This window comes from Phascolarctos cinereus, unplaced genomic scaffold (assembly GCF_003287225.1).
Source record: "Phascolarctos cinereus isolate Bilbo 61053 unplaced genomic scaffold, phaCin_HiC Scaffold_726;HRSCAF=1367, whole genome shotgun sequence".
NCBI classification, from domain to species: domain Eukaryota; kingdom Metazoa; phylum Chordata; class Mammalia; order Diprotodontia; family Phascolarctidae; genus Phascolarctos; species Phascolarctos cinereus.
The window spans coordinates 384,441,008-384,454,041 of NW_027556098.1; the positions used below are offsets into that span (position 1 = coordinate 384,441,008).

The 13,034-nt window shown below is 44.9% G+C and overlaps 1 protein-coding gene across 1 annotated transcript in view; it reads left to right on the plus strand.

The window, feature by feature from the left end:
* Positions 1–2,872: 2,872 nt before the first annotated feature.
* The window catches only part of ATP13A2 (ATPase cation transporting 13A2), a 40,408-nt gene continuing 30,246 nt past the window's right edge, over positions 2,873–13,034 (plus strand). The window contains 1 exon segment of the mRNA XM_078145652.1: positions 2,873–3,173. Coding sequence (XP_078001778.1) covers positions 3,139–3,173 — 35 coding nt within the window. The 5' untranslated portion in view covers positions 2,873–3,138.

Genomic DNA, 13,034 nt, shown 5'->3' on the forward strand with positions numbered 1-13,034 from the left:
CCTATGCACAAAGAGGGTTGATGAAGACAGCCTGACACGGACAGCCCAACCTTCCAGGTTCTATTGTGTTATGAACATTTGTCACGTGTCTGTGTGCTGCAACCTTGTATTGTATGTGTCAGTGGTTTGCATCTGAGTGTTGCATTTATTGGGGGTTCATATGTAATGGATACAGGTCCATGTGATACATGTAGTTGTATCTGGCAGTGTGTCCTGCCCGTGTTAGGAATGCGCTCTCTGCCCACTATACCTCTGACATTTTGTATCTCACTGAGCGTTCCTCTGTTGTATCTCTTTGAGGGGTGTTGGATCTCTGGGTGGAGTGGTGTTTGTGCTGGGTCTGGGAATGAGATGTTGTCTGTGCTGTAGAGAACGGGCATTTATTAAGCATCTACTGTGTGTCAGGGACTATTCTAAGTGCCAGGGAGACAAAGAAAGGCAAAGGACAGTCCCTGCCCTCAAGGAGGTCACAATCTAACCAGAGAGACAACATGCAAACAGCAATGTGCAAACATGTTGCAGACAATAAATTGGATCTAATCAAGAGAAGGAAGGCACTAGAATAAAGGGAGACAGGGAAAAGCTTACTGCAGAAGGTGATATTTTAGGTGAGACTTAGCACAGAGCCTGGAACATAGTGGAAGCTTAATCAATGTTTATTGACTGACTTGAAGGAAGCCAAGAAAGCCAAGACTCAGAGATAAGCATGGAGAACATTCCAGGCACAGGGGACATCCAGAGAAAATGTCTGGAGCTGAGAGATGGAGGGTCTTGTGTGCAGGACATCGGAGAGACCAAGGCAGTGTTACTGGATCACGGAGTATGTTAGGAAGAGTAAGGTATAAGAAGATTGGAAAGGTAGGAAGGGCCTGCATTAGGAAGGGCTTTAAAAGACAAACTAAATTTTATATTTTATCCGGGAGGTGATAGGGACCCACTTTGGAGTTTATTTAATAGAGGTGTGGGTGACGTGGCCAGACTTTCATTTTAGGAAAATCACTTTGGCAACTACATAGAAAATGGACTGCAATGGGGAGAGACTCGTGGCAGGCAGACCCACCTGCAGGCTATATATAGTCCAGGTGTGAGGAAGTGAGGGCCTGCGCCACTGGGGAAGCAGGGTCAGAGGAGAGAAGGGGGAGTATTCGAATGATACTGTGAAGATAGGATCCATAGGACTTAGCAACAGATTGGATGGGGGAGAGGAGGGAAAGAGTGAAGAGTCAAGGATGACACCTTGTTGTGAGCCTGGGTGATTGGGTCCTTGACAAGAACAGGGAAGTGAGGAAGAGGTTGGGAAAAGGGGTGGGGGTGGGAAGTTAATGAGTTCAGTTTTAGGCGTGTTAAATTTGTTGTGGTGGTGGCGTTTTGTCCTTCATTCTCCAAGAGGACCATGGCATCAGGAAGGTGATGTCATGACCTGAAAGTGAATTGGATTGAAGTGAGGCAGGGCTGTTCACACTCACTTTATACTCTGGAGCCATCTGGGTTCAGTGGCAAGATATAGATCAGGATGTCGGGAGATGGCCCAGAATGCAATGGGAGACCTTGGCCTTTGTAAGCGAAGATCTTTTCCAGATCTCTGTCTGAAGCAACTCAGTGATTAAGGCTCAGTAAGAAATAAGGCAAAGAATGGCTTCTTTTACCTAGTCAAAAAAAAAAATCAGTCTGGGAGGGGAAGACCCTCAGAATTTCTGGCCAAAACAGAAACAATTGTAAATAGTTTACACTCACTCTGAACCATCAGAACCCAAACAATGACCAAATGAGGCTGGGGCTAGGATCTGTTGTTGGCCAATCAATGAGAGCAAGAGGGATTTGAGTTCTTAAAAAAAGAAACCTAGCCCATAAACGCCAAGATATCTTGGGAGATTTCAGTGATCAAAATTTATATTCCTTTGGGCAGAGCACCCACACAGATAAGGGTGTGTATTGTAGGGAGAGAAAAGAGAAGATTATTATATCTCCAGATGTTGTGGCTGTGGTCTTTTGAGAGTGAGAACTGTCTTTTGCCTTTCTTTGTATCCTCAGAGCTCAGTACCACGCCTGGCACGCAATAAGGACTTAAATACTTGTTGACTGACTGATGTCTCAGGATCATAATTTAGAAGTTTTCTAGGCCAACCCCTTCGTTTTACCAAAGAGGAAACTGAGGTAGAGTGGTGAAGTGAACTTGTCTAAGCTCTCTCTCTCTCTCTCTTTCTCTCTCTCTCTCTCTCTCTCTCTCTCTCTCTCTCTCTCACACACACACACACACACACACACACACACACACACAGCTACTAGAAGTGTGTGACAAAACAAATAGAGTGCTGGGCTGGGAGTCAGGAAGATCTGAGTTCAAATCCTACCCCAGACAATTACTATCTATGTGACCTTGGGCAAATCACTTAACCTCTCACAGTCTCAGTTTTCTCCTTGGTAAAAGGGTGGGGGGGGGGGTAGTCCAGGACCTTTAAACTTCCTTTCAACTCTAAATCTAGAAACCTAAATTTAGTGGCAAAATCTGGATCGGAACCTAGGTTTTCTGACTTTCAATCCAGGACCCTTTCCAGTGCACCGTGTGTGTGTCATGATGGTGTGTTGCTCCTTTGTGTGCTGTGCTTCTATTTTGTGCATTGTCTGTTGTCATGTGTGTTGTGCTGCACTTCTGAACTTCGGTGCTGCGAATGGTATGTCATCTTTTGTGTCTGCGGGCTGTCTATTGTGTCTCTGTCGTGTGTTATGTTGTGTGTTGTGCTTGTCTTTTGTGCTCTTACGCTGTCTATTCCGCTATGTGTGTTGCGTTGTGCCTTTATTCTCTGTGAGTTTTTGCTTTGGGCGTGACCTCAGGCTCTGCGATAACCTCCCTGGGCCCTCCCGGTGGCTGGAGGTGTGCCTGTGCCTGTGTTTGTTCTGCGCTTGCGTCTCTCCGCCTGGCCGGGAGGCTTGGGACAGAACTACAACTCCCAGCAGCTCCCGCGGCCGGCCGCCGGGGAAGACGTGGAGGATCCTTGGGACCAGACCCGACCATACCTCTGCCGGTTGGGCGCTGGGGTTGCAGATGCGGCGGCGGTGGCGGCAGCAGCCGGGGTAGCCGCGGCTGCAGCATCGCCCCGGGCCTCTGCGCGGCTTGGCGGTGGCTGGGGCTCTGGGGCGATGGGCAGCGGCTGGAGCCGGCGGGACTCGCGCAGGTGAGCGGGGGCGAGCCAGCCCTTATCCCCCCCCCTTTCCCCTTCCCGGAGGAGGGGGCTCAGTGCATCCTCCTGACACCCTGGGGTGGAGTGGGGGGGACACTTCGGGGTGGGGCCTAATGAGGAGAGGACGAATGTCCTAGAAAAGCTGAGGATCTCTGAGCGCGGGGCCAGGGCAGAGCCAGAGCCGTACTGGGGGGTCCGTTCATGCTGAGTGCATACGTCCATCTTTGGGAGCCAGGATTGAATCTGGGGGAGAGGACGGGGGGCCTGTGTCCCAAAGGAGGATCCCAAAGCAGTCCGAGAAGGGAATGCCCTCTTGGCCCCATTCATAAGATAAGAAGTTGGCACGGGAAACAGCTGTCAGTCAGTAAGCAGTTATTAATTCCTGGCTATGTACCCGGCACTCTGGGAAGCACTAGAGATACAAAGAAAGGAAAAAGTCCGGTTCTCAAGGAATTCAGTTTAATAGGGAAGACGCTATTTAAACACCTGAACAAGCAAACCTATGGACGATAATATTGCAGATAATGAATTATGGTTAATTCTTGTCTCTTTCTCCAGGCTAAATCCTATATCCAGACTAGGAGCTAGACCAGCTGGGCTCTGTCCACACAAGGGGCAGGCCTGAAAAGGTTAGGCAAGTCAACCTGAGCCTTATTCTCTTGGCCTTTCCCAGAAAGTATTATTAACCCAGGCCTGCCCTTTTAGCTTGAAAGCTTCCAGAGGGGTCTGCCCTGAAATCTAGGCACTCAGCCTCAGAGGCTTGTCAGCTTTCTTCTCCCTCCCCCCCACTCCAGTATCTCCCACAGGGGTGTTCAAGTCAGGTGTGGGGCTCACAGCTGGAGGAAAGCCCAGTTTAGCTTTCCACCTCTATGTCCTGCCCATGTAGTCAGATCTGTGGCAGCACTGGATCAGAGAGTCGTCCCCCCCATCCCCCCGCCCATGACTTCCTTTGAAGATCAGAGCCATTTTCTTTCCTTTATCCCTTCTAAGCTTTGTGGACTGGGAGTAGGTGGCCAACTAGTCCGGGATGCTAGACCCAATGGCCCACTAGTATTACTGGGGGGCCAGGGAGAGACCCCGCAGGTCTCTTCTGTGAAATCTCTGAGACACAGAAAAAATGACCCAGAGACAGAGTCCACACCTTCCACCAGCTTCCGGTTCCAGAATTCAAAGCCCCTTCCTGTCTATTGTGCTTTCCTTGGGTCTGAGTGAAATCCCACCTGTTGTAAAAGAGGCCAATGCCTGTTCTCTTAATTACTCTCATCTGCTCATCTCCTCACCTCTGGACTGAGATTCTTCTTTGCAGCTAGGAGAACCAAAGGCTATGTCCCCTTCCGCCAACCAGCTCCATAGCAGTGTGTGTCCAGAGACTTTCCCTGCCAAGGACCTAATGCTGTGTCCAGGAGGTTCAGTCATCTGCCCCATCAGCAGATTCTCCAGGAGGCTGGACCGTGAGGCCTTGTGTGGGGACCTAGGCTCCCCAGGCACCGTTCCTTTCTTAGAGTCTGTGCTTCCAAGACCAGTGTGTGCCCTCCCATCCCATCAGGTTCTCCCTGGACATGGGCTCCATTGGCCTTACATGGTAATCCCTTCCTGCCTGATGCAAGGGTTTTCAGAATCTTGGCAATGAGTCCTGACTGGAAGGTGAAAGGGAAGAGTGTCTAGAGCCTGGGCCTGAGCCAGGTCATCAAGAAGGCAGGGAGGAGAGAGGAGGAAATGGAGAGGTTCCGGAATAGCTTTGACTCTGACATTCTGCCCTTTGTTAAAGCCCCCATCTGTAAAAAGAGGATGAAAATAGCTAATGAAAATGCATAAGATAAGATAATGCATGTGAAGGCTAGGGAAGTGTGAGTCATTATTTCTTGGACTGGACCTGTGTTTTCATTGGGGCAGGAAATTCCAGATCACAAAACCCAAGCCTGCTCTGCAGCTTACCACCTTCCCAAGTTGCCTGGGTCTTAGAGGGATGAAGCCACTTACTTAACTCTGGGGCTGGGATGGAAGATCATTCTGCTTAGGCTCACTAAAAGCATCCTCAGTACAACTCCCAGGCAGCAGATGGGACCACCCCCTGGCATCTCAGCCCTTCTCTAAGGGAGCTTGGAGATTATGAGTTTCTGGGATAGCGGCATTGAGTAAAAACATTGCTCCTGTGTTTTTATGAATCAGTGTTCTATCCTGGCAGTTGTGGGCAGCAGTTCGATCTGTGATGATAGTGTATTTCCAGGGCAGTTTGGTTGAGTTCTCCAAGATCTTTTGAAGTCAATACTTGAAGTGTGGGGCCTTATCAGTCCATGAAGGAAAGTGAGCTGCTGTGGTGGAATTCTGGCCACCAGGGCGTGACTTGCTAGGTGGTCAGTACTAGATGTTAAACTTATAATCTGTGATGCTAGATGGGCTTCCTGGGGTCAGGCAGATTTGGGTTCAAATCCCACCTCAGACGCTTATAAGCTGTGGGACCCTGGGCAAGTCACATAACCTTTGGTTTGCCTCAGTGTCCTTATTTGTAATAATAGAGCCTACCTCCCAGGGTTGTTGTGAGGATCAAATGTTATACTATTTGTAAAGTGTATTTCAAACCTTAAAGCACTATATCAGTGCTAGCTATTATTACTAATGTATTTCAGTCTCCACTATTTCTTTAATCTATATCCTGGCTTCCATTAATCTAATCCCTTTTCTAAGTGACTTCACCCATCCCAGCTTTCCTCTACCTGAGATGGCATCTAATCTATTCTCTCGTTTTATTTTGGGGGAAGCAGGGACCCTTAGAGGCTTCCACCTGAGAGGCTATTTAATCTAATCATCCCATTTTATTGTTGGGGAAACTGAGACTCTTAGAGACCATCTAATCTTTTCATTTTATAATGAGGCAAATCAAGGCCATCTAATAGAATCTTCTGATTTTATAGGGGGAACAGGGAACACTAAAGCCCTGAGAATGAGTCGAAGAGAAATGGGAGCTCCATGAGAAAGACTGCCTCCCTCCTCATCTTTGGAGCTCCCTTATTTCTGTGTGAGGAGGAACCCTTTCCTGGCCACTGCCCACTGTCTTCTGGATCATATCTCTGTGCCAGCCTCAGTGATGTGTGCCTCAAGGAGCTTACATTCTATCAAGGGGAGACAACACGTATGCGTACAAGTATATACACACACACACACACACACACAGGTTTTAAAAAGGTTGTTTGGGAAGGAAGCCCTCATCCTTAGAGGATCAGGAATTGGAGCAGAACTTTGAAAGAAACTAGGGATTCTTAGTGACCTGGTTGAGGAGGGAGGGCATTCCAGGCATGGAAACAGCCGGTGCAAAGGTATGGAAGTGGTAGATGTGATGTCATGTGTGAGGAGCAGTAAGGAGGACGGTTTGGCTGTACTGTAGAGTATGTGAACAGCAGTGTATATAATAGGCCCAGAAAAGGAGGCTAAAGCCAGGTTGGGAAAGATTATACATACCAAAGAAGGGTTTGTCTTTGATTCTAGAGGTGATGGGAGTTTATGTATAAATGTGCTGATCTCTAGGTAGGGAATGTGTCCTGGGCAGCATCCAGGTAATACTAAATAATTAATGTGGGGCAGCTACGTGGTGCAGTAGAAAGAGTAACCCGAATTGGAGTCAGGAGGACCTGAGTTCAAATCCAGCCTCAGACACTAGCAGGTAACCTTCAGCAAGTCACTTAACCACAATTGCTTCCACAAAATAATAATAAAAATATGCATTTGCTAAGTACTTACTATGTGTCAGGAACCTGGAATCATCATATTATTATTTTTATGCAATCAACAAGCATTTTAAAAGTACTTACTATGTGCCGGGCACTTCTGTGTGATGGAGATACAAAGAAGAAAAGAATCCCTACTGGAAAGGAGTTAATGCGGGGAGATCACAAATACCTATATAAGTAGATAGAGCATTTTTTAAAAACTCAGTTTTATTTTATTTTCAGTTTTGAATTCTGTCCCTCCTCAACCCACTGGGAAAGCAAGAAAAACCTGTCACAAATATGTGTGATTATGCAAAATAAATTGCCACATTAGCCATGTCCAAAAATAAAGAAAAAAAAAGAGAAGAAAATATGCTTCAGTCTACACTCTGAGCTCATCACTTCTCTGCCTCACATGATTCCTCATGAGTCCTCTGGAGCTGTGGCTGGTCATTGCCTTGATCAGTTACCGAGTCTTTCAAAGTCGATTATTGTTACAATATTGCTAATGCTGTGTAAACTGTTCTCCTGGTTTGCTCACTTCACTTTGCATCAGTTCGTTTGAGTCTTCCCAGATTTTTCTGAAAAGATCCCCATCATTTCTTACAGGACGATCATATTCCATCATTGTTCTGCCATTCCCCAATTGATAGGCACTCCTCAGTTTGCAGTTCTTTGCAACCACCCAAAGAGCTCCTATAAATATTTGAATACATATGGTTCCTTTTCCCCTTTCTTTGATCTCCTTGTGATATAGAACTAGCAGCAGTTTTACTAGGTTAAAATATATGAACAGTTTAGTAGCTTTGGGGCATAGTCCCAAATTGATTTTCGGCATGGTTGGATCAGTTCATAACTCCACCAACAGTGCACTAAAGTACCGGTTTTCCCAAAGCCGCTCCAGCGTGGGTTATTTTCTTTTTTGTCATCTTGGTCACTCTGATGGGTGTGAAGTGGTATCCCAGAGTTGTTTTAATTTGCATTTCCCTAATTATTGATTTAGAGCATTTTTTTTCATATAGCTATTGATAGCTTTTATTTTTTCCTCTGAAAACTGATAGCTCATATCCCTTGACCATTTATCAGTTGGAGAATGGTTCTTATTTTTATAAATTTGGGTATATTGTCTATACATTTGAGACATGAGGCCTTTATCAGAGAAACACTGCAATGTGTTTTCCTACCAGTTGCCTTCTTGTCTTCTAATATTAGCAGCATGGTTTTGTTTGTACAAAAACTTTTCAGTTTGATTTAATCAAAATTGTCCATTTTGTCTCCACTGAACTTCCCTATCCCTTATTTGGTCATGAGCTTCCTCCTATAATTTCTTCCATGTTTCCTTAATTTGCATATGATGTCTCCCTTTATATTTAAATCGTGTTCCTGTTTTGAGCTTCTCTTGTACATATGGGGCAAGATCTTGGGCTGTACCTGGGATGGGGAACCTGTGGCCTCCAGGCCACATGTGGCCCTCTAGGTCCTCAAGTGCTGCTCTTTGACTGAGCCCAAACTTCACAGAACAAATCCCCTTCATAAAAGGTTTTGTTCTGTAAAACTGGGACTCAGTCAAAAGGCTGCATTCAAGACCTAGAAGGCCATATGTGTCCTCCAGGCTGCAGGTTCCCCACCCCGGTAGGTTCTGGCAGACAGCTTTCCAGTTTTCCTAGTGATTCTTGCCCCAGGAGCTGGGATCCTTGACTTTATCAAATACTAGGCTGCTGTGCTCATTTGTTTCTGTATATTGTGTACCTCATCTGTTCGACTGATCAGTCTCTTAATTTCTTACTCGGCAGCAAATTGGTTTGATGATTACAGCTTTGCAGTATAGTCTGAGATCTGGTACTACGAGGTTCCCTTCCTTCCCAGTTTTTGTTTTCATTGGCTCCCTTGTTATTCTTGACCTTGCGCTGCTCCAGATGAATTATGTTACTGTTTTTTCTAGCTCTGTAAAGTAATTCTATGGTGGTTTGGTCGGTATGCACCGGATAAGTAAATTAATTTAGGTTAATATTGTCTTTTTTTAATTTTCAGAAGTATAGAAGAGTCAAAATAAAAACTAAAAATTTCCACAAAGGAAACCGTGCCTTATGTTTAAAAACAAAAACAGAAAATGGAATCTTTCTACAGGTCAAGTGTGGTAATATTTATAACTTCAACTTAAAAGGAATATTCCTTACATTTCTGTTTCCTTATAGATCAAAATATTGAGGAAAAAATTGTAATACTGGGAAAATGAATATGGTCCTCTACTTTTGAGATTTAAAAAAAGTAGCCAAATTTGTAAGATTTTTCTAGGTTAGCTGCAGCATGATTAACACGTTTCTGTGGTGCAGTGAATAGGGTGCCACCCTGGAGTCAGGAGGACCTAAATTCAAATGTGGCCTCAGACACTTGCTAGCTATGTGACCCTGGGCAAGTCACTTAACCCTGTTTACCTCAGTTTCCTCATTTGCAAAATAAGCTGAAGAAGGCAATGGTAAACCGCTCCAGTATCTTTGCTAAGAAAACCCCAAATGGGGTCAGGAAGAGTCGGACTACTCAACAACAATAAAGTTCCTGGGTGTGTCTCGGCAGGTAGACTCCCAAGTATTTTATGCTGTCTGTAGTTATTTCCAATTGAATTTTTCTTTCTATTCCTGCTAGATTTTGTGAGTGATCTACAGAAGTACAGATGATTTCTGTGGATTTATTTTACATCCTGCTACTTTGCTGAAATTATTATTTAAATTAATTTTTTTGGTTGACTCTCTAGGGTTCTCTAAGTCAACCATCATCGTCTGCCAAAAGTGGTAACCGTCTTGTTCCCTCTTTGCCAATGCTCATTCCTTTATAGACAGAGATTTAGGAAGCACACACTTACTGTGTGCCACGTGCTCTGCTACATCCTGGGGATACAAATATTTGTAGGCATGACAGTGACTGCCCCCAATAAACTTACACTGCAGCCAGAGAACACAGAACGTAAAGCAGGCACATGTAGGAAGTACACAGACAGACCGGAGCATGGGCCTGAGATCTCTGGGAAGTGGCTGGGGTGTTTGCCTCCAAGCCAACTTAGGTGAAAGATTGCGCCTATCAGAACCTAGTGTCCCAGGGGTGGGCACTGGGGTTCTGCCAGGGGAGAGATGGGGCTGCAAGTTGGCAGGGCTGGGAGTGAGGATAAAGAAAGTAAGTACAAAGTAGTTAAATACAAAGTAGTTGGGGAGTCGGGGTCTGGAAAGATTTCACCTGGAAGCATCTTGAAAGAAGAGAGGGATACTGAGGCAGAAGTATGGAGGGAGTGCATTCTAGGCACGAGGGATGGCCAGTGCAAAGTATATGTGTGTGTGTGTGTGTGTGTGTGTGTGTGTGTAGACTGGGATTAGGTTGTAAAGGATTTTAAAACCTAAACAGAAGAGTTTACATTTTATACTTTGGGCAATAAGAAAGCATGGGAGTTTATTGAGCAGGGGAGTAACATGGTCAGTTCTGTACTTTGGCAGCTCAGTGGAGGGTGGATTGGAGAGGGGGAGAAATGTGAGTTAACAGATCCTTGGGAGTCTGTTGCAGTAGTCCAGGCAAGAGGTGATAAGGGCCTGAACCAAGGCAATAGCTGTATAAGTAGAGAGAAGGGAGTCTGATACAAAATGTGACCATAGGAGCATTACGGTTTGGCAACTGATTGTGTATGTGACAGAGGGGGGGGATGTTTATTTAATCACTTAGTATATTTAATAATTAATCAATAATTAAATAATAAAGACATCCAAAAATAATAAATTAATTGATAAATCAATTTAATTATTAATCAATTATTTTATTTAATAATTAATCAGTGAATACTAAATCATCCAATAAATAATGAATTAATCAATAATTAAATCACTTTAATCATTAATCAGTAATTTTTATTTAAGCATCATTAGATGGTGTCTGAACACAGATGAAGCAACTTTTGTTTTTGTTTTTTTCACTTTATTTTTCTTGAGTTTCTTTTTAATCTATGTTTTCTTTCACAACATGACTATTATGGATTTTTATAAAGCACCATTAACAGTAACCTTTCACATTTCATTTGTACTTTTTATGGTTTTTAAAATTCCGCCTTTCAAGACTTTTTTTTTTTGTGAGGCAATTGGAGTTAAGTGACTTACCCAGAATCACAAAGCTAGTGAGTGTCAAGTGTCTGAGGCTGGATTTGAACTCAGGTCCTCCTGACTCCAAGGCTGATTCTCTATCCACTGCACCACCTAGCTGCTCCTCTTTCAAGACATTTTATCATGCTTTGGATAACAACAGCAGAAATGTAGTCTAATCCCCCACCTCCATTCCCGCCCAACACACACACACACACACACACACACACACACACACGCACACGCACGCACGCACGCACGCACGCACACATTCAGGGGGAGGAAGAAGGGAGCTGGCAGAGTGGATGTGGATTGCAGATGTAGGCCTTCAAAGAGGGATCCTCCATGGCTCTGGAGTCTAGGACCTCACCCCAAGGGGTGCCAATGGAGACATTTCATAAGCTCTCTGTTTCAGCCAAACTGGCCTCCTCTCTATTCTCTCAAGTAGACATGCAATCTTTAGGTTGGGGGACCAGGGATAAAAATACTAGCAACAGAGACAGGAATGGTAAAAAGGCAGGATGCGTCATTTCTCCTTTCTGAGTTTCATCTCCCTCACAAGCTGGTTGAAAGTACTTTTTATAAATTGTAAAGAGTTTCCCTAAGTGGACACTCTTGCTATCATCTGGGTTCTCTGTTTTTCACAACTAGTCAAAACTAGTTTAGTTCTGAATCCTAAGGTAAATAGATGGCCTCAGGAGGTCTGCCTACAGGGTTGAGTCCATATCTCAGGCATAAATGTGCCCATAAGGGTCCTAATAGCTGTGTACTGGTGGGGGCGGGCCTTATCTCCAGAGAAAAATCACCCGACTGATTGGAAAGAGAGCTCAGGGTATGGATAGAGGAGAGGGTCCCCGTCCTCAGGGATACCCCCCCTCTCCCAGTTCTTCTAGGGAAAAAAGACAGCCCCTGCCCTTAGCAAGCCACAAATCTAATGGGCCAGATTGGCGGGAGAGACACTGGCCATGTCGTCAGCAAGCCCCAGAGGCTGATGGAATGAGGAAGACAGTCCCTGCCCTCAGGTAGCCCCCAGTCTGATGGGGAAGACAGGATGCTTTCTCAAACCACTGTTCTTTTATGTGTACAGAGCACAAGCATCCACTGAATTTCTATAAAGGGGTGAACAGAACCAAGCTGGGGGGTGGGAAGAAGGGGGAAAGTCCATCATGATAACTGACAACAGAAAGAAGGCAGAACTACTCAATTCCGTTTTCTCTGCGAAGGAGAATGAATGACCTTGGCACTGGAAAATGACAGACCAGGAATGAGAATTAGGGAGTAGATGCCCAAGATAAGTAAGAGACTCATAGCTGCCTGTGATGAATTGAGGTCACCAGGCCCAGGGAGCCATACCCTGTGTACTGAATGAACTGACTGATGAGATTGCTGAGTCAGGGCAAGGGCTGTTTGAGGGCATATAGAAATGGGAACAGGAGCCCAAGGATTAGAGAAGGGTAAATGTTGCCCCAATTTTCAAAGAAGGGAAGTGATCAGAGTCTGTAAATTATTCTTCAGTGAGTTTGACTTTGATTCCTGAAAAATTCTCAAAGGGATCATGAAAGGAAAAGATGGCAAACAGATGAAAAGAGAAGTAAGCAGTGACTGGAAAAAGCCAGCGTGGCTGCACCAAGAACAGGTTGTGCCAGACTGACCTCATTTTTTTTCCAGGTTATTAAATTAATAGTTGAGAGGGGTTTGATGTGGATATAGTTTACCTAGATATGAATATATTTTCTAAAAATACAGTAGCACATACTGTTCTTGTGGAGAGGATGGAAAGATATGGATTAGATGGGTTCAGAAATGGTTAGGTTACCAGTTCAACATCGGTGTGGCGGGAGGTCTCCAGTGGAGTGCCCCAGTGATCTGTGCTCAGCCCTGAGCTGTCTAGCATTTTTTAAAATCAACGACTTGGATAAAGTCAAAGATGGCAGATTCATCAAATCTAAAGATGACACAGAGCTGGGAGGAACCAAAAAAAAAAAATCTTGGCAAGCTAGAGAGCATTTGGCTGAATCTAACAAAGGAAAAAACCG